This window comes from Eimeria mitis, genomic scaffold (assembly GCF_000499745.2).
Source record: "Eimeria mitis Houghton genomic scaffold, Emh_scaff21, whole genome shotgun sequence".
Taxonomy (NCBI): Eukaryota; Apicomplexa; class Conoidasida; order Eucoccidiorida; family Eimeriidae; genus Eimeria; species Eimeria mitis.
This window is the reverse complement of record NW_013570423.1, coordinates 19,856-46,598: the sequence shown is the minus strand read 5'-3', so window position 1 is coordinate 46,598 and position 26,743 is coordinate 19,856. Positions and strand designations below refer to the sequence as shown.

At 51.0% G+C, this 26,743-nt stretch overlaps 3 protein-coding genes across 3 annotated transcripts; 2 read left to right on the top strand and 1 right to left on the bottom strand.

The window, feature by feature from the left end:
- Nucleotides 1-351: 351 nt before the first annotated feature.
- Nucleotides 352-2,133, top strand: EMH_0020680 (uncharacterized protein; the record flags this gene model as incomplete). Its single annotated transcript, XM_013496427.1, has 1 exon — nt 352-2,133. One exon carries the CDS (start codon nt 352-354, stop codon nt 2,131-2,133), a length of 1,782 nt encoding a protein of 593 aa, XP_013351881.1.
- A 2,865-nt stretch (nt 2,134-4,998) lies between these two features.
- On the bottom strand, nt 4,999-8,289 carry EMH_0020570 (uncharacterized protein; the record flags this gene model as incomplete). Its single annotated transcript, XM_013496426.1, has 1 exon — nt 4,999-8,289. One exon carries the CDS (start codon nt 8,287-8,289, stop codon nt 4,999-5,001), a length of 3,291 nt encoding a protein of 1,096 aa, XP_013351880.1.
- Nucleotides 8,290-15,952: 7,663 nt separating this feature from the next.
- EMH_0020460 (uncharacterized protein) lies at nt 15,953-16,459 on the top strand (the record flags this gene model as incomplete). The annotated part of the gene is made up of 1 exon (XM_013496425.1): nt 15,953-16,459. One exon carries the CDS (start codon nt 15,953-15,955, stop codon nt 16,457-16,459), a length of 507 nt encoding a protein of 168 aa, XP_013351879.1.
- Nucleotides 16,460-26,743: the final 10,284 nt, after the last annotated feature.

The window sequence follows — 26,743 nt, the reverse complement described above, 5'->3', positions numbered from 1 at the left end:
TACAAGGCGAAGCAGTAGTGGAACGGTTTACGCCATCTGCCAGCACCCCACGTGTGTGGGACTCGCTGCGGGTGAGCGACACTCAAGGACATTGGTGACGGCACCAGCGCTTTGGGGACAGTTGCGCAAAGTTTTGCTTTTTTTAACATCTAAAGCAATGTCATTCGCAACTTATTTGGTCGGCGGTTCATCTTAATACCCAATTAGAGACCAGACCCATCGTGCATACGCCGCTGAGAAGAGACTATAGGGGATTGGCTGGTTCTCGTTAGTGACGTTTTGGCATAAGGTCAGCACTAATCTTTGGCCAAATTTTATTCTGTACGACATAAAAAACAGGGGGAAGCATCCATGCGCGAACAGCGAGCTGACCTCACGCCCGTGGAGGAAGCGGGGTTGGTCGTATTGGACCGCGCATCCGAAGGAAGTAAAAAGGATGCCAGGACTGCGGGGAGGAGCGCGGCGGTGTCCCGCCGTGCTCTGGATTTGGTAGTCGTCGTAGCAGTTGGACTCGCACTAACATTAATGATCATATCCTGTTTTCGTCACATCAACTCTCGCCGAACGCTACAGGAGTTCTCGTGGAGGCAGTTGGCTGGGGACCAGGAAGATGGTGGCAGGGACAGCTCGTGCACTGGAGGGCTTGACTCAGACGAATCAGGGCAGGAATTGCCTCAGCAGGATGGGCAGGAGGTGCCGATGGAGGTAGGGGAAGATGAGCCGCAGCAGCAGGGAGGATCGATGGGAGGAACACCGGAGGTAGACGATCAGCCGCAGCAGGAAGAATCAGAGGAACCAGAGCAGAAACTGCCTCAGCAGGATGGGGAAGGGATGCAGATGGAGCTAGGAGAAGATGGGCAGCAGGAGCAGGGAGGATCGATGGGAGGAGCACCGGGGGGAGACGGTCAGCGGCAGCAGGAAGAATCAAAGGGAGTAGATGCAGGCTCTCAGAGTCCACCTGAGGAAAAGGAGAAGTCGGGACCGCCAACTCCTGCCCCAGCTGAAGCCGCAGGAGATATGCCCCTAGAACTTCCGGGAACATCCTCTGGGGAGTCTGGCACGTCCACCCCACGTCCGTCAGGAAAGAGGAAAGCGAAGACGAAGCACTTGGAGTTGCCCGTGAAAGTTCGAGCGCCGGCGATGGGGAAAAAGGGAGAAGAAGATGACTCCAGCGATTCCGGCGACGAGCTACCAACACGTTGGCCCACTGGCAAGCTTTATGACCCTGATCCATCGAAGCTTCCACCAGCAAAACCAAGGAAACAACCACCACCGTTGCCGAAACTGGGTCCGGTGACTGTCCCCGGCGATCGTCCAGTGTCTAAGAGTCCGAGAGCGCAAGCGGCCAAAGTCAAAGGGCTAACGAAGATTCTCCAGAAGGCTTGGGAGCATGCAGAAGAGGAATCAGGTAGGAGTAGTGAGGGCTACATGAAGTCCGCCGTCTCGCTTGTGGCTGAAGTAGCGCAGGCGCTTTCCGCGCAAATTGGTTCCGCACGCCAACTCATAAGCGAGGATAGCTCAGGTGAACTAGAGGAAGTCTGTGGCCTGGCAGAAGGTCTCTTAGCTGTAGTAGATGAATTTCTGGCCTCGCATGGTGTTACACGGGGAGACTTTCCACCTCAACCGCCTGTTGGTGAGGGACCAGGGCATCCGATTCCCAACCGACTGCTAGCGATGACGCTGGCCCAAACCCGACTCTCGAGAGCTATTGAGGATTTCAAGGCGGATCCAAATTTTGATAAGTTCCCACAGCTCAATAAGTTTGTTGATATGGCGGATACGCTAATAACGTCAACAGAGCCTCTTCCTCCACAACTGCGTGCACAGGGGCGAAGTGCTGCTGCTCGGTTTATTGAAGAATTCTTGAATGAGGTTATACGGCTGGCCGATGAGATGGAGGAGTTGCTGAGCATGTATGGGGGTGAAGATAGGCCTCCTTCTCCCGGACTAGTTATGGATACGATGTTTGGTGCCCTGGACGCGTCGATGCAGAGACTGGGTGCGATATTAGGCCAACAGCAAGGGCAACAACAGCAGGGACAACAACAGCGGGGCGGAGCACGCTCGCGTCGGAGAAGAGAAGGGGAAGATCATGGGGAAGATGACCCAGAAGGCAAAGAGCGGGAACCCTAACAGTTCAAGCCTAAACGCTAACAGCTGTTCTTCAGCAGGTTATGGGATATGCAGAGTATATATCAGGAACGAGAAGCGAAGAGGGGATGAGCGCTTCCGCCTGACCTGTGGCTGACGTAGTGCAGACGTTTGGCATGCCAGTGGACGTCCCATGCCGAAGCGCTAAAGTGAAAAATTCGGAAGCAGAAGTAGAGGAAGTGTAGCTTCTGGAATAAGCTGCGGAAAACTGCATGGGAATTCCCCTTTTGGCATGGTATACTACTGGAAGGGATCCATCTTCAAAGCGGAGAGTGCTCCGGCGGCAGGATACAGAAACTAAATTGCCGTCCGACTGCAGGTGCCGGCTGGCCCAAAACAGGCTCGTGAAAGCTCTTGAATTCGGGCGAGATCCTTCACTTGACAGGTCATCCGATGTCGAGAAGCTTCATTGCATGGCGAAGCCGTTAATGTCGAGGACACTGAGCATGTCTAGACATCTATGCGCAGAGAACTTGCATGGTGGGGCTCGCTGTGTCGGTTCGTTATTGGAGCTGAAAACTCAACAGGTGAAATTAGACATTTGCTGGAGAAGTATGGGGAGGAGGAAGACCCATTTGATCGTGTGACTAGCCCCACAGGACTTGCCGACCCGACGGTGAATACCAGCTGCATCGGCCAAAAGTACAGGAGCGGCGTTGTAGCAGTTAGGATACGTAGTAGACACAGAAGACGTTCGGAAGGCAACAGGCGAACAAATATCGGCAGCCAAGGCGCTCCTCCATCAAACCGAGCATATCTAGATTTAAAAGGCATAGGTCCTTGGCAAGCGGCGCCTCCCTTCAATGCTTCCAGCGTGTTGCGGGAGAAACTCGTCAGCCCAAACAGCTCTGGACAGCAGTTGACCGTAGTGAGCTGTTTTGAGACTAGGGTAGCTGGGACGTTCTGGTGATAATACAACCCCTTCGCCTTTTATTTAGGATTGAGCGAAGAACGGATTCCGAAATATCAGCCTATCCGGCTTTTATAAGGAGGAGGGCACTTCCTTTAGAGGAGGGTAGCGTTTTTTTTTATGCCCCTCTACCGGCCGTTGTATAAACCGAGGCTCTGACAGAGTCCAACAGAGCCTGCACTTGTCCGCGAGAACAATTGCTGTTGCAGAAGGGCCGAGGCGTGGTGAAGCAGTAGCAGGGACGTTTCTGCAGCCACAGCTGGCGCGTTTAATGTCATGCTAGTTAGCAGCATTTTGACAGCTACGAGGTGTGACTGTATTCACTCTCGCTATTTCACTGTATACTGTTGCCTATGACAGGGAAGACAAACGAGATAACAAAGGCTGGCGTGCATTGCGCCAAGAACCTGAGTGCGTATACAGGCACTGAAAGGGCGTATTTGGGCAGCATTAGAACTTGTTGCAAGAATTTGTTCTCGTTTGCGGCTCCCTAGGAAACCTGTTGGTCCAACGCTGCACATGAATTTGCGTAGGCATCTCAGTTGCTGCCAGCGGCGTCCTTTCTAGATGCATCGACCACCTTAACTATCTTAGAATTATCGTTCGTCAAATTTTCTCTGGTAGAGGGCGGCAGCATGACGTTCCGTGTAGCCATCTGATTCAGTGTCTCAGTGGCGCCGTCGGGAACGCTCCCGCTGCTACTTCCTGGGTCAACGAAAGTAGCTCGCCTGTTAGTGGCTGCTGCGGTGTCATAGGGGGAGCAGAGACTCCTGTGCTTCTTCTTATCTACCGTGGGTGCAGCCGAACGCCGCCTCCGGTCCACAGCTCTTGCATACGAGCGTTCCTGCAGCACTGCACCCACCTTGCGCTGAGTCCGTAGTTAGCTACGCCAATTTGGGGACAGGTGCCATATAATCATCGGGCACAGGTGCGGCAGGTGGCTCCTGGGCAGTCCAGGCGGGAACTAATCCACATGACACTCTCGGTGCCGAGCTAACTAGATACTAAATGCAAGAGCAGCTGTATATATTGATAGATCCACCGGTAAAGTCAGCACGATTACCCCTAGCTTTGTGCCAACTTAGTGAGTGCCGGTGGTGCTGCTTTCATGCCGGTCCACTCGCACAGCATACTAAGACGCGCGCCATTGCCTTTACCGGAGTGTACTGGCAAACACTGTGCGTGTGCCTGCGCATTCCAACTGCAATTTAATAGAACATACAGACGTTACTTTCTTCTCCGCGCTGGTCATTGGTCCCAGCTTTGGCTACTTTTAGGTTGCCACTACAAAGCTACGACAAAGCTTCTAACGTTCTTGTGCACCAACATATTCATCCCAACGACATATGGTCCTACGGCACAACTAATGGCGAAGCACTGCCAGTGAGTGTTGTCAGTTAGCTCAGCCAAGTGCGAGTGGTTGTCCACGCATGCACCTTCATCTGTTCCAATGATAATCAGGATCGAGGTCTGTCCACCTCAAGAAAGGGATGCGTCCGCTGAGGCTGGTTGACCTGCATTGTATTCCTCCAGCAGCGTCCCACTGGCGTAGGCTCTTGCCAAGAAGCAGAACAAAAAGCAATTCTTGTGCTACTGCTGACATCAAGACATCAGCAACACCAGTATCGATATTCACAGGTGTATCGGGGAAAGAGAAAGTAGACGTTTACAAAATACTCATCGGACAAAAGAACTAAGACGTACACAAGGAGAACTGAGTTTATCAGCGTCCCATATAACGCTGTTGTTTTTGACGGCTAGATTTCTCATCATCCGCCACAGCTAGCGTATCGAGCTCTTGCGCACCCAGTATGTCGTATCCGTCCCAGGCCCACGCATTCAACCAGTTCGCGCTTGCAGCTGCCAGAGTGACAGCCAAAGAGTTGCGAGTATAATGCGAAACAAATGAAGCGCCTTGTGTGAAGTGCCGTACGCCACTATACCTCTTCCATCCGCTGGCACTGGGTAGCAGCAGCAGCAAAACGCTGGCTAGGAAATGACCCATCGTCGCGGTCACTGCCTTCTAGAGTCTCCCCGCAACGGCGGCGCCGCTTGAGGTGTCGCTCGCTCCGAAGATTCTCGTGATGCTGAGGCAAGCCTCCAGTGTCAGCCCGATGAGGCCCTCGACGCATTCCCCACAATCCGCCAGCCGCCGCCCTGCGCCCTGGTGATGCAGCCACTGTGGGTACCGTGGCGAGGCCATCTGCGAGCAAAGCGGATGATGGATATGCTGCAGCAGCAGCAGCGGGGGCCGCCTGTACCCCCGAAACTGTGTTTACTTGCACATGCGGCATTTGAGACTTCTGCGCTGCCGATGCGGCGCCTTTACTCACCCACCTCAGCCACTGACAAGCCAGAGCATGCGCTCTCTGCTCCCCCAGCACTGTGCAGCAGAAGCGCTTTTGAAGGAGCAGCTGTTGCACTGAATCAAAGGCGGTCGCTACGTAACAGTCTGAGCTGCTCTCCAGGTACACCCGAGGAATAACCACGGTGCGGGACTTCGCAGTGGACGTCTCTGTCTTGGCTGCCGGCAGCCTTGAAGCATGGCTGGCTTGGGAGGTACCGGTAGAACACGGGGACCTGAAGTTAGCTGTCGCAGGTGCATCCGCTGGAGCAAGGCGTTGTCCTGGTTTTGCTGCTTCTTGTGCTGCTACTGCTGTTGTGTTTGCTGGCGCCGTCGATAATCCTGTGTCGGCCAAGCTTACCGATGCTGCTTTGGCTTCTCCAACGTCAACAAGCCTCTGGGCTTCGGACGTAGGTGAAGCACCCTGAGCCTTGGCCCCCGCACTTGCAACAGTTTCTGTTTCCACTCTTAACGATGATGCTGCCGACGCTGGTGCCGCTGCTAGAGATGAGTTTGCCGGAGCTGCACTGGACAGAGAAGGCAGCTTGACACCATCTACCGGCACTGGCTGCAACGCAGGCAAGGCAGGTACTTCAGCTGAGCCTCGCTGCTGCTGCTGTTGGAGCTGCGGTGCCTGGTCCGCATAGCGTTGCTGTAGTTGAGTCAGCCGTTGTTGAATACGCGCAAGCGGCTGCACATAACTAACACTAGAAACGCTGCTGGGCCAGCAGCAAGAGGCCCCCATGAATCGCATTATATCTGATGGGTTGTTGCTGCCCCGACTGCTGCTGCGGGCAGTCGGTGCTCTAGCAAAGTGATGGCCACTGCGTGTACGTCTAAGAGGCGCTGTATTTCCCATGCTGCTACTCTTGCTGCTGCTGTTAGGCGTGCAAGTCGTACTGACACCAACCGAATCGCCATCTGCCTCGGCAGAAGCGGTGGCACCGTTGTCATCGTTCAATTTGCTTCGGCGTGGGTCCGCAACAGCTGCAGCAGCGAGTGCAGCCGCAACTGCCCCCGCACCCCCAGGCGTGTCCTTGGCTCCATCTGCAGGCAGTAGCAGGTATCGTAGAGGTGCTTTCGGCACAGAGAACGACTTAAAGGGAAGCCCCGTTGCATTTCGCTGATGCTGTAGACGCAGGTCTCCGTACACTCGAGTACAGCAACGACACCACTGAGTCCATCCATCTAATCCGAGTGCAGCAGCAGCTGCTGCAGCTGCTGCCAAGGGACACCCAGATTCTGCGCCTCCTCCCCTCAGGTTGCTGACAGCTGGGGGCCGTAGGGGGAGGCCACAATAGCAGCAAAGGGGAACCTGCCCACCGTTGCGCGTAGCTGACCCGTAGCCTCCAAAGCTGCAGCTGGTGCTGCCTTTAGGCCATGGCGTCCCAACAGTTGTTGCTGCTGCTTCCGCTGCTTCCACTATGTCCTCCTCTTCCCACGCAGCCTGTTGAGAGGCAAAAATTGCAGACCGAGAAGGAGACGAGGGACGGATGCAACTCAGCCCAGTGGGCACCTCCAGCTCGAGGGGCGATTCAAACCAAGAAGGGCACACAAGAATCCCATCCCCTGATCTCGCGTCTGACTGCTGTGCTTCAAAACCTGACCCTCCTGAACACTGTTGCTGCATCTGCTGCCGCTGCTGCCTGTCCCGCTTCGCTGCTGCTGATGCATGCACATCAAGGATGCTACGTGAGCTGCTTCCTCCACCTCCGCGGTTTGAGCCACCGAATGTTCCCTCAACAGTGCTAGCGTTGTTTGCTTTGCCACTCCAGTTAGTGTTGCAGGAAACGCAGCTTGCACCGCAGCAGCAACGGGGGGTGCTTCCTCGTATATCGAGCCAGTCTGCAAGACACGTCGTTCTCTCGTCAGCTTGGGGCCCCGTCTGTTGGTGCTGCTGCCCCACTACATAGCTCTGCAGGAGCTGCCGATGCGGCTGCCGCATGCGCCTCCTCCCTCCAGCAGCAGCGCCAGGTCCTGCAAAAGCTCCACCGCTGACTGTCATAGCAGCAGCTGGATTCCCTGGACCTGGCCCCGTTGCCGGCGCTGCTGTGTTTCCACCAAGAAGAGCCTCACCTGCTGTGGAACCGCAGCCCGCTGTCCCGGGAACCTGCGTCTTCCCTGAATTCGCTAGAAGGGCCTGGCGGAGGGACCGACGCGGTCCTCGGTAATCTAGAGATACAGCTGGAGTCGCTGAAGCAGCAGAAGAGGAATCATCTGCCGCAGCCTGGGGTGTTGCAGCACATGCTGGTCCTGCAGCGCCCGCGTCCGCTGCTACACGGCGAAGCCCTCTGCCGCAGCCACCTTCATCAGTTGCAGGCACAGGTGTTGCAACAGCACCAGCTTCCAGCACTGATCGCCCAGAACCCTTAGCTCCCCTTCCCCTGCACGAAGGAGAAACTTCACTGCAAACTGCTGGCTGGAGGGAGCTGCCACCATAGTTTCTGCAGGTGCGGTGTGCTTCGCGAGCGCCTGCATGTGTTTCAGCTGTGTCACGCTGCTGTTCTATGGGGCCAATGGCAGCACCAGACCTCGTAGACTTCGTACGCGCCCCACATACGCGGGATGATAGCGAAGCTTGTCTGCCGACATTTTGTCGAGTTAATGATGACCGTGTGATTGCCCCACGACCTGTCTGCGGTGAAGGAAATGCTCCGGCGGTGTTGTTGCTGCGAGCCACAGTCTCAGCCAGCGCAGATGGTAACAAGTGAGCTGGGGATGAAGGTTTGGAAGAAGACGCCGAGGCGGTGCCCTGGCCTGCTGAGGCGGCTGGTACATCAACCTTGCACGCCGCTGCGTCTGCCAACTGGTTGGGTTCAGTCAAGCCGCTCAAGGTTATTGCCTCTGGAACTGCAGGGTCACCGCTTGGTCCAGGGGCAGCCATGGTGGGTCCAACGATGACGGAAGCCGTTTTGTTGGGTAGTCTGTAGGACCCTGCGGTGGAGGTTGCTCGTCCAGCTGCAATCTGCGGGTGTCCGAGTTGCCCCACAACACCCCATGTGGCAGCTCGTTATAATATTCCTTACTTACACGCCTTGTATGATGAGGAGGGAAAAATAAGTCGACTGCAGCGGTGCCGCGGAAACAAAAGCTCCCGTAGGCAGCGCTTCCCCGAAAGATGAAAGGCAGGAAGTCGTGGGCTGATGCTGCCGCTGCTGGCCAACATGACAGGGAAAGTGGAGATGCAGACGATGCAGAAGTGTTGGAATTAATGAACACTTCGTAAAAGGGCCCCAAAGCCACAGATCTGCAGCTGCTACACCGCAGACCATTTAGCTGCAACAGTGGCAAATAGTCAGGACAGTACCACCCTATTCACTACACAAAATCACACGTGAAAAGCAACACATTCCACACCCACTGCAGGACCCAAATTCACGTGAAGGTGCCGCTGACGCTTAACAGTAGCCAAAAGCGAGCAGTCATTGCACGCCGATTGCACCTGTCTGAACACAATGGCACTGTGTTGGGGTCCATGTGCATAGAACTAACGCTCATACAAATACATGCATCAGCTAGTATTAACTGAAGTTCGGAAGGACAAACTAAGCCAGCACAGATCCTATATATTATTGCGGAAGGATTTTGTGCGACGCAGCTGCTGATAGCAACTGTTTGGTGCTAGCCTGCCTGTATGCAACATTATTTGGTCTCGGGAGATGTCGGGCTTCTGTAAATTATATTTTCTCTCGTCAAGTTGCTTTTCTTCCTCATTATTGGTGTTGGCATTAGTGTACGATGCCTAGTCACTGCGTCGCCTAGTCCGGCTGCAGGGGCACAGCTTTCTCCTTCGCATACATTTTGTAAGCACACAACCCTAATTTAATATATTTGGGCGTTTTTTTCTGTAACAAATCTTAATGTTTTGGCCCAAATTCTTCACTTGTTGACAACTCCGGATGGCTATTGTAGCTCGTTCCCCTGCCGTCTTAACAAATTTAGCAGGTGTAGTGCTGTAGCGTTGTAGCAGTTAGCGCAGAAGCTTCCACCTGGTTTTGGCACGTTGCGTGTAAACGACTGCAAACGTTCTACAAGTACGTTCAGAGGTAAAGCATGCAGCAAAGGAAACTTCGATGATGCTTCCCTGCGTGCACGCGTGAGGCTGGCTCGTACAACCAGCCGCAGCGGGATGCGCTGCAACCCTATTCCTGGCTGCCGCCTCTCCGCAATACTTAGGCCCTGAGCTCAATGCCCACGATGCCTAGGGACCGGGGAAGGAGGTCAGCTGCTTCCTGCTAAGTCTTTGCCTACATTGCGCCTCGCCTCTGGCCAGATACAGGCCAGAGAACAAGCGTTATAAGCGTGCTCTGGCTAACGTTGGTACGTGTATTCTTCTTGCTTCTAGGGTGACTACTGATTGTAAAGTAGGCATTTACCATTTGTCTACAACGTTACCCCATTCAGAGAGGGGCATTTGTCGAGCATGATTGTAGGGATGCCTGGCAGCATGATTTCCGGCAACTACTGCTCCAACCGATGAAAGGCTGCACTCTCCTCGCGCCAGCGCCTAAACCTTGTGCCGCTACTACTATGACGCCTGGAGAATGACGGGGAGGTAAGCTGCTTTGGTGGAGCTCCTAACTCAAGTGCTTCGACTCAGGGCAGCTCACGACGCTATTTGCCTACGTTCGAGGGCACTCGCCGGACTTGGTGCTGCCGCATTCTCAAGGCGGGCAGGCATAAGTAGCGAACTACACACTCCTACATCTGGGTGGTCTGGTATATAACACTGGCTAATCACAAGGGCGGAGTATGTCAAAGAGAGGCGAAAAAGAGTTTAGGTGCCTTCCCGACAACTATCATAAAAAATTCATCGCCTTCCTCTTCTCGCACAGTGGAGATTGATCAGAATATCAAATCATTTTTAGAGGAGATCAACAGCCGGGCGCCTGCAGAGCATCTGCATACTGTGCAGTAAACAAGGTCACACACTTGAAGAGTGCACTAGCATGTCACAGAGATGACAGCCGCAAGCGCAAACCCGTCGAGAGTCACTCATCTAGGTTTATATGAAGACAGCAATCCCAACATCAAGAAACGTAAACAGTGAATGGTATTCTCGCGTGCTAGAGAGACATCTGGAACTATTCATCTTTTTGTATATGCCAGAATTTTCTTTGTCCCCCTTCGGTGGATCAGCTGGAGCAGATAGGTGTGAACGAATTGAGAAATGCACTCTTCTTGCTGGGATCTGAGGCAGAACGAACTATGCGCGTATGTATCCAAGAAGCTCGAACACTTCTGTACACCGAAACAGCTGCATCTGAAGCAGCCGGCGCAGCGCGTATCAACAGTGCTGCAGTCGCTGGTGCACACACCCTCTCTCCAGAAGCAAATCATCCATTTGTGTAACCTTCCAGCTTCCACTGAGTGTGCCCAACAACCTGTACTGCTGCGGCCTAGCAAACCCGTTCATGCGCTCAAGCTGCGTACAGGCGAACTCTAGTTTGCACATGCGCATGCGAATCGTAGCTTTGAGCTTTTTCCAGCACGTAATGGAACATCAGGAAGCATATCAGCGAATTCTAATATCAAATATGGTGGTAGATCGTGTACCCAGCTTACTAGGTGGTTGGTCCAAGGCATGGGAAGCTTGTCTTCCACCGTGAGTCTTTAAAGGGGCTTAGTTGCGGCACACATGCACCAACCTACGCTCGCCACCGCAAAAGGTTGCTCGAAATTACTGGTTGAAGCTTGGAGTTTGGCTCTTAGGAGTGAGCCTTCCCCGTTTGCCATTCTCTTTCCCGAACGCGGGAGTTACATGCATTCCAGAACAAAGGCTAAAGCTCCACTACGGGTGGGTTCGGCGACGTGCATTGGGCATCTATCGGATGGCAAGCAAGCTGGAACCTCATTTTTTTTAACAAAGGTGAAAGCTCCTCTTCCAATTGAGCCCCCTCCCCCTGCTTGTAGTCAAATAAATCGAACTGCACATGTTCTAGATACTCATTAGAGGATCTAGAACATAGACAATGCACGGCATGGATTTCGCAGTACTTTGCACAGGCGCCTGCTCCCTAGTACAAGCTGCGCTACTCCTGTACTCTTGAGGGTCATTTCACTTGTTTTGCCGAAAAGGCTTAAAAAGCGAACATGCTTGCTGTTTCATGAATCGCTGAGTCCTACGCAGGAGTAGCAGAGCACGCAACAGGCACTGAAGGCCCTCCTGCAGATCGCGGAAGAAGGCAAGCGCATGATCCATGCAAATGATCATCCATGCTTCTGTTTTTTTTTTTCAAAAAGTCGTTGTTGACCTGTAGCAACAGTTCATCAGGTGCATTCACGAGCCCCAAATGCATACAGGCGCACTTGAGCTTGCAAGTGCGGGGTAAAAAAATCAGGGCAGCATTGCTAACCGGCAGTTTGCCGTGCTTGTCGCGCTGGAGTGAGGAATGCTTCTCCATGGAAATGGACGTGAGCGCGGATTGATATTTATTGAGTAAGTACTTGATGAGTGTAATAGTCATTGTTTACTAAAAGTGGTGTATTGGTATGACTGCATGAAATACTGGCAGGAGACTCAGTGCAAACGGAAGTTGCAACCTGGCAGGCCGCCGCCTCTCCCAGCTCGTAGAACCGTATTGCCGGGACAACTGGGGATGGGGGCAGAACAAATTTGGGGCAGAAAAACCAACAAAGCTTAAGGAGAGTTTTCTTGTTCTGCTTTCGTGCTGAAAGAGAGCGTATGTCTGAGTTTCTGTAGCTCAGTGAAGTTATTTGAGGTTGGCAGTCAGGTTGTGCTCGCCAGCCCGTCATACCCGAGATTGAGGATTGAGGGATGTGTCCGACAAAGAACCGGAGGAGGAAATGCCTACTGTTCCGTCACGCTTAATGAAATACTGTATCAAAGTGTACCTTTTCTTTATTAACGTTTACTAAACAAGGTATAACAAGAGATGGAGTGACGGTTCACGCAACATCAGCTTCCTTGACGCTCAGTTCCTCCACCCCATTGCGTGAAAGGACCCGGATTCCTACCAGATATCACAGTTGGGCTTTGTCTGCGTTTCTGTTATCGTTGGGGGTACAAAACGCAGAGCTGCGGATACCGTCTTTTGCATCCACTTATGAGGGTGAGGTCAAGTTCCGAGGGCCCTATGATCACTAAGGCCCCAAACTCTCCTTTAGTGGTCTGTTATAGCGGAGTTGCGACTCTGCGGTCTTACACTGTCTTCAGGATGTATTGGGATTTGGAAAAACGCCTTGTTGAAGGAAAATGATGAATACACTGCTGAGCACGGCATTCCGCCTAGAAGTTACTAGAATCCAGACACGGGGAACTTCTTTTGCACTGTGACGTTTAGCGGTTTGATGCTCATAGACATGCGCCACCTCCCATCGTGTTTCTTTGCCAAGACTAGATTGTGCCCAAGTGCGCTAGTTAAAAATTGATCATTGCCTTTTCTTATCAATTCATCTGCCTGCCGGTAAATTTACGCTTCAAGGTTTGGAGGTCGCTGGTACCTTAGGACAAAGCTTGAGGCTGCTCCGGGAATGAGTTCCTTGCGGTGCATACTGCAGTGTCCGTAGGGTCATTGCAACCCAGGGCATGCACTCCTCCATGGCATGTTGCAGTGGCTCTGCAGTACGTATGGGCGTCCTCGTTCCTGTTTCCTGGGGACGCCGCTTCCACACCTCTTACCGTAGAGGATGCAAATGCTGTTTGAGGTGCCGCGAGGGGCACCTTCTAATTGCTTCTTGGCAGATCGACTTCAATGGTGGCAACAGGAAGGGTCATCGGTGCCGTCCACTGGGTCACCCGCGGCACGTCGAAGTGATGAACTGGTCCAACGTAACAGTCCTGTATAGCTGCAGTATACGCGATTTCGAAGTTAAGATCACATTTTACGCCCATGGTGTTGCTAACTTTCGTGTTCTGCCTTTCGTCCCCAACACGCAGTCTCAGAAACCGTGCCAGTGATTATTCACTGAGGTTATACCTCTAGTGAATACCCACTAGAATCATGACAACATTGCAGCGCTCGTTGTGCAAAAGTGAGGGCTGATTGAACAATGGAAATTCGCGTGAGTCATAATGGTGTTTATTGAGTAAATACTTGATGAATGTACTAGATATTGCTTACAAAGGGTCGCATTCTTATGAGTTTAGGTAAGGCCGGATGAGTTTAGGTAAGGCCGGCATGAGGCTCGCTGCAAAAGGTGTTGAAGCACGGCACGCCGTCCCCTATCTCATCCCCTAAGGTTGCAGGGCCACCTCTAGTGGGGATACGAGGAGAACAATTTAGAGAGAAGAAAACAAGGGAAGAGAATTTTTTTTAAGTTTTGTTAGCTTTGTTATTTCGCTGAATCGGATGGGACGTTTCAGTATCTGTAACGTGAACGAATCTCTGCATAACACGTGAGGGATTGAGGACTCAGCCCACACATCATCAGCTTCCTGGGCCTCCAGATTCTCCATTGTTATGAATGCACAACACTCCATCGTGCGAGGGAACTCAGATCCCTACTAGATCTCACAGTTGGGTCTTTGTCTGCGTTTGTGTTGCCGTTGAGGGCACAAGACGCAGAGCTGTAGAGATTGTTTGGTGCACCCACTGACGACAATGTGGTCAAGTGCCAAGGGCCCTAGGATCCCAAAAGCCCCAAACTCCCTTTAGTTGGCCCGTTGTAAGGGAGATGCTCACAATACGTCCTTGGTGTGGCTCCCGATGTTAGATCGGCTTTGCGTCCCCTATCAACCAGCGTTAGTAACTCCCAACAATGAATACGAAAATGTATAAGCGCACAGCTGACTCAAGTTGGTTCAATTGTCCCGCTGTTATCTATTTGGGCCCCTCCACTGTGCTACATGTTGAGTGGGGGCCGAAGAATTTCCCTGATCATTTGGTTTGCTCCCCTGGTGGCGCTGCTCGAAGTATAACATTTCTAGTCCCCTGGATCTGTTCATGTGTCTGCTACCTCGAAGGGTATGGCAATGTTTGTTGCGAAACGATCTGATAAGCCGTTCGGCACGTCATTCGGGCTTTCTTGGTGTCAAATCCGCTGGCTGCTGCCGCTTCTACTCACCTCTGGACAGGTGTGACCCAGTACCCAAATATGGGCAATTCACAATCCCACTTTCTTCCTTTTATGCAAATATTTTCCATTATCCCGGAGTTACCAACCCCTTCATCACTCTATTCCATCACCACGGCCGCACGCAAGTAGGAATACACAATCCAACTTCACACACACAATGCTGCAGCTTAGCCAGTCCGCACGCAAGTAGGAATACACAATCCAACTTCACACAGACAATGCTGCAGCTGAGACCCCTCTAGTGTCACCAGGCACCTTGGTCGCAGAGGAGCAGGGCTTGGGTTTGCAGAAGAGGAAACGGGCTGAGATGAGTTGCAGAACGCCTGGTTGCAATTAATGATGCTAGACAGCCCCACATACAAGCATGCCCACGCCTTCTTTGCCGCGCCGCACGCACTGCCTCTGTAGACGCTTGCTACATTTGTTCTTGCTATCAGACAGCCTAAAAGGGCCAACTGAATGCTCCTTTGCAAGATTCGGAGATGCTATGCTAGACTTAACGATGTACGTAGCAAGCTCACGAAGAGATTGCTACACCACACCTCACCTGAACTGCAGCATTAGCCTCTGTGACGTCTACATTCGGGAGAAGATCACATGCAACGCTGGCGACGACCGTTTTTAATGCATCCATTAAAACCGTCGTGTAACGAGAGCCGTCGGCCTTATTCAAGGCCTTTGCCAGCTGCAATTGCCACGAACTGCTTCAGACGCGTGTTACCTGAAAGCAGCTGAGCTCCCTTCCTTGTCTCTAGGCTTCCTGTACGCAGAGCCTCGTGCCTGGAGTTCCGGGATCGGAGGTGGCCTGAGATGAGCCTCGGCGCACCTCGCTGCAACTAATGATGCAAGGGGGGCACAGTCAGGCTTCTTTGCTGCATATATCCCTTAAGACACTTGTTGAGCATTTGTATTTGCTTTTAGGCAGCCTCTCAAGGCCAAACGAATGTCCCTGTGCTAACTTTGAACAGACAACGCTACACGTAGAGAACGGTCATACACTTGCTAGGCTTCGGCCGACGTGGATGCAAAATTAGATTGGCCCGACACCCTATAAATACATTCACATTTACAGAAGCTAAACCATACGCATTGATGGATTGGTGTCTTCTAATGCCAGTCTTGCGTTTAGCGCATACTGTGGAGTGTCAGCAAGAAGGGATGCTTGTGGCGGTGTCTCCTTTTGCTTACTACACCAACGACAACAGTGTAAAACAGTAAAATTACCCATCACCTGAATATAAGTGTTAGCTAATAAGATTAAGACATGGTTTCACTTAGGAAATGAGAATTTTTTGTGTAAAAAGAACCACTGTGTTGCGCGCTGTTCTGCACCTGTTGGTGGGGCAGTCACGCGAAATCTCTCGGACCACGCGTGGGGAGGTACATGCTGGCAAGCAGCACGGTATCCGGCAAATTCTCCGGGGTTTGACCTCACGCACACTGATTTGTAAATTGACATTTCGATCAATTACAGTCTCTTCGGCTCCCTCCTCACATTCAAAGACAAAATGGCGTTCGGAGCGTCGGGAACTACACTGTGCGGGGCGAGGCACACACAGCGTCTAAAAAACCTCAATTTCTCGGTGCGATTCCTGCTAATAGCTGCTCTAATAGCTGTACCCGTGGCTGTTTCAAACTCGGAAGAGATATTTGATGTTGTCGCCGAGCCTACTGCTGAACCAGAAGTCATGGGTACGGAACTTGCAGAGACCGAAGCTCGTGTCGAGATGCGACCTCCAGCAATTAAACAAGCTAAACCACTTCCAGTAGCTCCAGCAGTTCCAGAGGTTTCACCAGAACAAGAACAACCAGATGCTGCTCCACTTGAGGAAGCATCTCGTGAGAGGAGCTCCCTTGCTGCAGTGTACAATGCGTCGACCGCGCAGCAAAGCCCTTCCGAGGAGGCTAATGGAGCCCAAGCTGGAGTGCTCAAAAGAAGAGCACAACTGATTGGACTGGCAATTCTGCTGTCTCTCGGCATTTTCCTTCTCAGAGCGAAAGTACGTCTCTCTTAGCGGATCTGCAGCGCCTCACTCGCATGTCTTTTAGGTTAGGTATGCTCACGTGCGTTCCTGCTGGAAACTTGTTATGCTCGTTCCTTTCCGCTAACTGAGTATGGTTTTAGTAGGAGGTGTCTCACCCCTCTTAAGCGAAGGTGTGAGCGCACTCACGTCTTGCGTCGTGCGTGCTTGTGCACTTTATGCACGGAACAGTCCTCGTTGACATCAGGCAGTATGTTTGCGCAACGGGCTAATAGATGGCAGCAGGAACCTTCAAGCATGCTTGGATGAGTGTTAACACATGTGGAACTCTTTGCTGTTCACCGGGTATCGGGAATAAATCCTTTCAGCCTTCAATAACCCTAGATAATCGTTCTGTCTTTGCAGCCCCCCGTTTCTTGTTGTAATGGCTTTTCCTTTGGCGTGTCTTATGCAAAGCATGAACACCCAGAGCATTGCATTGGCAAGTGCAAAGCGTTTTTCCGTTTCGGCACCAGAAATCGTTCACTTTACCGCGTGATTTGCAGAGAGTGAACTGTAAGCTGCTGCATAGCAATGGCTGTCTGGAGTTTGTCATTGCGAACGCACAGCTTGTATTTTACTGCTTGCATACTCTAGCATCCCCAAATACGAGCTCCGTAGCAGGAGACTGTGGAAAGCAGTGTGACAAGCCAGGAACAAGCTTGCTGATTTGTAGAACAACAGAAGATCAACGGAAATGAGGGGTCTTTTGGTAGAGAGTGCGCTAACATGACGCTTGCGAGCAAATGCAGGGAGTCTCATGATGGCTCTGGCCAGCTTCTGGTCTTCCCAGTTTAGTTGACACCTTTGCAATGATCGAAGCTATATGTGTAGATGAAAATGTATACACTGTGTCCTACTTTTTGCAAAATGCAGACCGTTATACACCTCAGCAGCTTTGTTAGCTGCTGAGGTGATCAGCATGCAGTAAGATGTAGAAGGTATTTCAGAGTCACTGCTCATCTGGTGTCTGGCTGTTTGCTGCTTGTTTAGATGGCTTAGTGCTCATGTGTACTGCTCGGGTCGGCGTACCCATACAGCACACACACCACACTGACAACTGCAGATGGGGTTGGAAACAGGATGTGGCGCCTAGCAAATATGACTTCTGGACTTACTCAGGGAGTGAGCTATACTTGTTTATTCACGCAACAGTGGCCTTCTAGGGCTGGTCATTGCGTATACAGGCCTCGTAACGTACAGCTTCCAATCTCTAGAATGTCGAACTACGAGCGCCGTAACCTTGGCCGATTGAGGAAAGTGATTATGGCAGCCCAGCAACAGGCTTGTTGATTTGCAGCGGAAAGTGATATCATGCGTACGGCATATTTTTCGGAAATAGAAGGTGCGCTAGCGCCTAGCTGGCGTGCAGAGTCCAGGAAGCCTCGACGAGTCTCCGGCCAGCTAAGCGTTTCAGTTTATTTGGCCCGTTTTCGGCGATCGCAGCTGTTTGTGCGGATGAAAGTGCACATATTGGGTTATGTGTTCTCCAAGGTGCACGCCGAGCTATAGCTGCTCTACTTCGTTAGCTGCTGATGTGACCAGTCTGCTCTATGGTGGAGAAGGTATTTCGGGCCTTCTGTTCCTCTGGCGTCTGGCCTTTCGTGTTTTGTTCAGATGGTTTCGTGCCAATGTATAAACCGGCGATCTTCGCTCTTACTCGCAGGGCTGCCGCTGGTCACATGCACACCAACGCAAACACACGCAGATGAGTGCATTAACAAGTACAGAGCTGTTGTTCATTTCACCAAAGAGCTTTGCTTCCCTTGCTGCATGATTTGCACACTATTGAGCTCCAACGAGTAGGAAATCCAACCTCCGGATGGGGCTGGAAGATGAATGTGTCTTCCCGTAGAGGGTTTAGCTTCTGAATGTACTCAGGGAGTGAGCTATACTTATCTGTTCGCTCAACGGTGGCCTTCTAGGGTAGGTCACTGCGTATACAGACCTCGTAATGTACAGCTCCCAACCTCTAGAATGTCGAACTGCGAGCGCCGTAACCTTGGCCGACTGCGGAAAGTGATTATGGCAGCCCAGAAACAGGCTTGTTGATTTGCAGCGGAAAGTGGGATCATGCGTACGGCATATTTTTCGGAAAAAGAAGGTGCGCTAGCGCCTAGCTGGCGTGCACAGTCCACGTTAGCTGCTGATGTGACCAGTCTGCTCTATGTTGGAGAAGGCATATCAGGCCTACGGTTCATCTGATGTTTGCGGTTGCGTTAGCGGCTTTGCGCCAATGTCTGCGCCGGCGGTATTTGCTCTTACCCGTAAGCTTATCGTTGGTCAGAACAGGTACAAAGGACTAGATTTTGTTGCGCAAAAGTGATTTAGCGCGCTGCAGAACAAGCTGGCTCATATTTTTCTTTTGTCATGTTCCTTGTTGAGCGAACCACGTTCACTTTTGCCGCCAGATTCAGCGTCTTTGTGCAGCCGTATTTCCACAAAGGATTTCTGAGGTATCCTCTTGCGCCACTTGCCTTTTGTGCTGCGCTAATTGCTGCGCACAGGCGGTAAGCTTGCCGCTGAGCTTCTTGGAACAGAATTATGAAAAAGGAGGCCTCCGGCCGTTCTATTGGTTGAGGACCTGCTACGACTGTTCCAGATGCTGCCACGCTTGAGGAATACTTTAGCAGTTGCCAAACATCACACGGTCTTCGCCCACGGAGCACGAAAGTAGTGTTTCACCCGGACGTGTGTTACCTAATTGCATGCTGGGTATATTGGCATTGCTATTTCATTACAGAGGGATCTGCCGGGAACGTCCACTGCCAGTGACAACATCAACCATTGGACAGTTACGGGTTGTGCACAGCGGCTTGCACTGATGGTTAGCATTTCACACGTTAAGTGTCACTCTAACCGAGATACAGGGCAATTCTTGGATAGATGGTGAGATTCAAACGCGTGCACCCACCTGCAACGGGCAGTATATATTCCTACTCCGAAAACATCGATTGCTTCAACTCCTATGTGTACGCTAGATAGGACGCAACAATAGTCGCCCCTTCTGCGAGGCCATGGTTCTTTATGTTGGAGTTCTTGATATGCACTTTACGCTGCCTATAAGGCATAGTGGATAGTCCGTAGGTGCTCATATGTCGTACTTCAGGTAGCCGCTGGTTCTCCGCCGGCTTCTAATTGACTACAGAAAGTACTTCGGACACCACGTATAGGGTTTAACTGATGGTTAGAGTCGCGCAGATGAATGCAATTGCGTCTTGAACGCTCACCTGCTCATACGTGTTTTTATGCTGCTTAATGATTGGGGGGGAGCTAAGGCGCTGGTTCTTTCTGTAGCAGTTAAGGAGTTTTCTTTGAGCACGAAAGGTAATTACGCGGCATATGCGTAGCGTTTCGTGTCCGGTCTTAGCGTTGCTAGCGGTATGCGTAAACGCGTTGCTTGTGGGAGTGGACTTAGCTGACCGTTTTATCACCGGAGTTTGCGCGTTGCTCTTCAATGCCGTCCAGGCACTTCATGTTCGGTAGGCTTTTGCTGAACGAGACTATTCTGCTTCGCTTTATGCGCCTTGCCAATCTTTGGAAACAGACCATCTTGACGGTAGGGACATGGAGTGCAAGGATTTGGCCCCAACATTGTACAGATTGTTAGTTCCTAAATATTTAAGCGAATTTCCTGCGATTATTCTTATTGTCTACGCTTGGCAAGACATAGCTTCGAGGAACTACCTTTTATCCGCATGAGCAGCGAACATCAGGTGCTTAAAGAAATCATGTAGGCGCTTTCCACGTCGAGTGTCGGAGTATCAGCGGCTCGGACATAGACTGCAGGATGCGTTCACCTTCCTTTTGTTTGAACGTTGCCCTATACGGAACGCAGGCCGTACGTATTCCCCGCAGCCCCTGTGCTTGCAGAGAGAAAGTAGCTTTTGCGTCTGCATCTACCTCGCACGGCAGACTTGGTTGGGTGTTGCCACCTTTCGCACGGAAATTTTTTAATTATGGTGTGTTACGCATTTCGGCATCGGGGATGAAAGTCGTGACATGGTTATGACGCGACGGCTCGACTTTGGAGTTGCAAGGCAGCGGGTTGTTTCTGGTTCTTTGGACTGTAGGAGGTGCGTTGGACCTGCCTGTTGCCAGCTTATCGTTTTGGCAGTTCCCAAAAATGTAGGTGTTGCGACGAGGAGGTTCTTACCAACTGGCGGAAGCAGTAGCTTAAGTGGGGCGCCACAGTGCTCGCTGATCCGTGGTCGTGTTGGATTGGCGCGAAGCTTGTGCGTTGACTTGCGCTCAGCCGAATATGTTCTGGAGAAGGCTTGCTGCAAACGGCAGAATTACAATACTTTCAAGCTGTCGTAGATCAGGATGTACACTGTTGATTGCAGATGGTGAAAAAGTTATGCTGATGTTCTTTCTGTGGTCTCCAAACCGCGTGTTCAAGACATCAGTCATATTGGGCAACGACCACGGAGCACAGCGGGTGTTCACTTGTATGTGCACGCTGAGTTGCACTACGCTTCACACACAGGAAGTGGGTTTGCTCCTACATGCAAGTGGAAGCGGCACAGTGCATTTGCTGCGGAGCACGGGCGTGCAGAGTGCAATCTGCTCGTGTTCATTCGTCGTGTAACGATGCCTTCCTCTTTATAATGTTATGGGTCACCTACATTCCAGAACGTACGGCGCTTTCTAAGTATTCTGGCCTCTAGTGAAGCATGTGGCTCCTATAGGAAATTTGCGGGATACACAGGTATAAATGCTCGCCATACTCGTCAGCAGCTCCCATGTCGCAAAGCTGGAATAGTATATTATCTAAGGTGTGTGGAATCTTTTCTGTGGTATGCGATTGTGGCTAACATTAGGCCGTTGGGAACGCTGTTCTCTTGGGAAGCAGACCGTGGGTTCCTTGTTCTTTTGGTTAATGATGTCGGCGGGGCGCAGGTAGAGTCATGCAAACCAAGGTCTGCGTGCGCTTTTAGCTCCGTGATCGCGGTGGTCTTTTGCCCTATGTTCATTCGTGTTGCAGAATGTGCGTTTTCCTACTTGTGATTTTGGTTGGTTATACATTGAATGGCTCGGAGTGACTAGGAAAAATGCGGCCCTTCCATAGCCAAAGCGCTTGCAAGTGGAAGTCTCCGCAGAATTGTCAGTCTGCGTGTTTTCTCTCCTTTGCCTTTGTGAAGGGTTTTGTACGTTGCAGCTGGCAGCGGCGGTAGTCCGTGGTGCTGTTGCGGTTCTTTCGCACAAAAAGGACACTTTGCTGGAGGTGGCTTGGCCACCTAAACGCGCCGTCAACATAGCGCGGAAGTATATTGCAGATAGACGACAATAAGCTATGTTTTATTCAAGGCCCTCAATGGTTCGTCGATGTACGGATATACTTTCGGGCCCAGGAAGTAGGCTTTGATTGCCATAAATTGCATCAGTCAGACATGCTTGGACAGGAGACCTCTCGTCTTGGGCAGTTGCATCTCTACCTTTCATCCTTTTCCAATAGCTCCCTGTATAGAGTGACGCAGGGAAGTGTAATCCTCCAATCATGTACCCATGGTTTGCAATGCTGGCATTTGGGTACCTATGCCACTGTTCCTGCAGCAAGTGAGCTCTTGGCGACGCTTGTAAACTACCCGCCAGCATGTGTGCTGGTATGCTACCGTAGAGTACACGCTCTCAGCTCACAAGGAACACAAGCAGAACTTCCTGGAGGCCGCTAATTTGAGTTGGTGGTTGATAGACTGCTTGAACGAAGCGGATCTTGCACTCTAGTGCGCGTTCCCCGTTTCAAAAGCTTGCCCTCCAACGGAGTGACCGTCTGCAGTAGGCATGCTGCAGGGGCTGAGATTGAGTGACGCAGAGTATTCCTTCTTGATCTCCACAGCTTGTGAGTTGGTTAAAGGACATGCTGTAGCAGTATCATAGCTCGTCGAATGAATTCTATGCGCTGCCCCACCTCCATGAGTCCCGCTTAAGATATTGACGGGCGTCGTGTCGCTACCTATGCTGGTTCTTCAATTTTCTCGCTTGGAGCCGCTCGATATATGATCTCAATAACTCACCGTAACTCAAGGCGCACCCTTACAAATAACTATGTGCTCTGCAGATGGTGAGTGACGAGTGGTGCATAAACCCCTTTTATACGTTGAAGTAGCTTTGACAGATATTTCAGTACACATTTGAGAACGGCAATTGTACGGTTCAATAGGCGTCCGGCCTGCGAGCCTCAACATAGTCGTCGGCACCACATAGTTGGAACTTGTGGCATAGATGGTAAGACTTTGAACTCGAAGGTGACACAGCTCGAGACATCGAGACTCTAGGGATTATTTTCGTTTCAGCTGCTACTATGCAAAGGAGTAGGGTAGGCAGTGCCTTAGCATGCAGCATGCTCGAGACAGCTTATCTCTTGAACTGATTAGACTCGTCATATAGATGTGCGTTTCCAAAACTTCACGGTTCTCCGTGTTCAGGTGGTGCGTATCTTGTCTTGCCTGAACGCACTTTCCAATTCAGACAATTCAGTGTTGTTTCTCATTTGCCCGTATTGCGGAACTAAAATGGGAATGTAGTGATATACGGCGCAGAATTTTGCGGCTAGTCATTTCCGCGAGCGTAGAGACACTTTTGTTGCACAGGTTCGGTGCTAATAATGCCAAGCTGTGATTGATTCGCTTGCGTGCTTCTAGAAGCCGAGCGAAAATTCCTCAAGGATGGAGTGGTAACCGTCGCAGGCAGTGAGAAGCGCTTGACCTATTGCCCTTACATCTTGTGAGTCGCTCCCGTGGACTAGCAGTATGCAATTCATGTAGCCCCGGGAATCTCATGTAAAATGGTGCGTCTTTGCACGTACCACCTGTCTTACCTTAGCAAGTGAGCTGTGAAGCCACAACCTACGGCCTCATCTCAGTATGGTTTCTTCGCTCCCTGTTTGGGATTTTCAGCTTGTATTACCAATAAGAAGTGAGGGATATGGAGTTGGTTTAGAGATACGCAAGTTGTCTAGCATGTTCATGGCAACAGACTGTGCGTAGGGTCTCCACTGTGTATGCTTGCAACCCACAGCCATAGCATGCTGCTGGAAAGCGTTCATTGCACGGTAACTGGTAGATAAACAGAACCATCTTTTGGATGCACTATTTTTACGCATTGCTATCTAGAGAAGCCATTTGACAAACGCTCAGCTAGTACGTCCGGCATGAAATATAATTACCAGTGGAGGAAGCTTCTCTTCGATTCTATAGATTGCTCCAATCTCTTATGCCGATTGCTTGCTTCATACTACTTATTTTCCTTGTTACGTCGCGCCTACCATTAAGAAATCGCAGCTTTGATGTGACCCCCACGCGTGCGCCAAATGTTCGTTCGTGTAGAAACGAGCCAGTGCTGTATCCGCTGTAGACCATTGTGCGTTCCCGTTGGCCGCAATCACAGGTTGTACGTGCTCCTCACGAGTGTCATGGATAGTTGTTTGTTCGTTAGCGTGATTGAAGGACCTCAACTTTCCGGGACAATGCGCGCGGAGTGGATAGCAAGAATCGTGCTCAGCCTTGGTATCGATAGGAGGCAGAATTTGCTACCAGTCTTTAGACAACGCACAGCGGATATCGTGTGATTCTTGAATTTTATTACATGGACGTGTTGGTAGCAAAGACGCGTAGGCTCGTTCGGCTAAACCCTGCTGCTCTGGGGGGAATTACCTTGTTTTCAAAACGAGGTTTTCCTGCACCTGCAGAAAGTCAGTACAAGGATAATTAGATAGTGCCAGAACAGTACTCTTGAACTAATCGGCAAAAAAGAACGAATGAACATATTTAGGGTCTTCGTCGGTTACATCGTTGCTTGAACGGTCGATGGGTTTTACTATGAAAGGTGGTGAGCTAGACCTGCAAGAAGCTTTGGTCGCTTCGGCACCTCCCGAGGGGCTACAAGATAAAGAATCCGTGTCCATATCGCAGCAGCAAAACGAAGTGGGGTGTGACAAATGGAGACTGCCAGCTGGGGTGGGAGTTGCGCGCTTCGCGTATTCGACTTTGCGAATGAATGTAGTTTGTGCGTTCAATTCACGGCCGCTTGCTCGTTTAGCGCCCGAGCTTATTGTGATGTAGTTATTTAGTTGAGCTGCGTCGTTGACTGCAGTTGTATTGGTTACGTATGCAGCGTGTTGTTATTGACGTCTCCAGGAAGTGGGTCATGAGTTGAAAACGGGTCACGCCAGCCGGTCGAAGTCATCTTCAACTCAGCGTATTATTCAGCAGAACTGGAGTGATTCTTCCGCAAGTCTTCTGCTTTTTACCCCAGGAGGTGCGCTTTGTACTTTCAAAGTTAACGTGCGGCTCTCGCTCACACTTCATTAATATGCGAGGGTAGCTGTGACTCCATTGTTTGTATGGAAATTGGTATTATGCGGAGTCATACACTTATGCTGATCGAATCGTTTACGATGTTTGCAGGCCGGACGCCATTGAATGTTGTGAAATTCAGAGAGTGAGTCTGACGAAATATTCGTTCTGTCTGAGCCTCGTCTTCCTGTGAGTAGTTCCAGAGCGAACGGTGGCTTGCTGCTTAAAGAAAATACATTCGTATCTATATCTTAGATAAGCCAGCGCAAAAACTGTCTAAGAGGACAGCGGTTCCGTGGCTTCAGATGGTGAGTCTCTCGCCGCAGCCGCCAAATTCGCAACAGGAGCATGTATATAGTTTGTGGGTGTGAGTGGCCTAGCATGGTGTACTCATGTTGCTACAAGGTTCTTCTTGGTTTTTGCTTCTCTTTAGGACGTGGGTCTGCACAGCTGGAACTCCATATCTTTACCGCAATGGCACAACCTATCGCGCTATGATTCTCTCAAAGAACCTACGTAGTGGGTTCCGGACGAAGCGTTCAGGGCATTCAGCACAGTTGGAAATTGACGTAGCCAAGTTATCCTAATGTAGCATGAAGTTATGCGCCAAATATTCCGTACAGCTTAAATCCTCTTGGTCGGTTTTTGGCGGGCCGGTGGATGCGTTAGCGGTGTAGACAAAGAGTAGACAACAGGATGTGGGTGTAGAGAAAGACTTGACAACAGGATGTGGGTATACGAGTTCGCAGTTGCGTGATATTCGCTGATCCGATGCACCTTAGTTGCATATGTGCAGGGAGCTCCCCTTTTTACGAAACTGTCGGTGCTTGATTGCTTTGTCTATATGGCTGGAAGCGGGAAGGATTCGTACTATATTACGCAGATAGTGGGTACTCGATAGCACGATGTGGTCTTATATAGATCATGTGGCACATCCCTAACCCGATCGTCTAGAATGTTCACAAATGGAGCACTTAATGGAAAGTGGTGAGTTTTAGACACTGTATGTCATCAGAAAGTGCGCCTCGCCCAAGTTGCTGACAAGTTTGCTGCGAATGCCTTCAATAAGTCATCTGATGACGGCCAGTAGGAGCTTTGGCGGGTGCCTTTACAATTAGGATTCATAGCCTTGGTAAAAACTTTCCCTAGTGTATCCCCAGCGGCTAAACGGTCAAAGCCCTATGCGGTCATCCCTGCAGATTAATCGCCGATATTTACTCGGCCTTCGAGCGTAAGCGGGAGCTGTGCGTCAGAACCCACTAGAATGCAGTGGCCCACAATTCAGACGTCCAGTGGCCCAGCAAAAGCGCAAAAATCTGGAATAAATCGTGCAGCTGTAGAATAACGCATCTCTGGTACGGCTTGTAGAAGCGGCATGCGGTGTCATGTGCTGCTTTCTGCGTGTGTAACCTGAGCTCACCACCAGTCAGTTGATTGCATATTTAGCGAGGCGGTAGGGGATGCAGTGATATCATGTCGACTTCGTCTCATGGCGCATTTCTGCCTTGTTCACAGCAAGTGCGTAATTGTTAGAAAACGTGCTTTGTATATTGGCAGACCTAGAAACGGCACGTTATTGGTTGTTTTCGTGATGGAGTGTCAATGGCCGATGCGTTCGCCACATTGTCGTTTGAAACAGGTGGTGAGCTGCTCATAACAACGCAGCAATGGATTCGTGGCAGGAATGGCTGCCAGATGGCAGGTTCACAGGTGAAGCGGAAGCAGGCGCTACGTTCATGCGCAGGCAGCGCACTATCTCTGATGAATTTTCATGCGATACTAACTTAACCGAATTACAAATTGCTGGCGCCACTTCCTCTTGCCCTGTGCCTTTGCACCTGTCCTTTCGAAGACTAGTGTCAGTTGACTTGGCTTGTCAGATTCACGTGAGACATTGCACCCTCCCGAAGTGTTGGCGAAATACACGCGAGGGTTGAAACACTTTGGACATGAGTAGCGCATTTGCCGTAATTATGTTCTA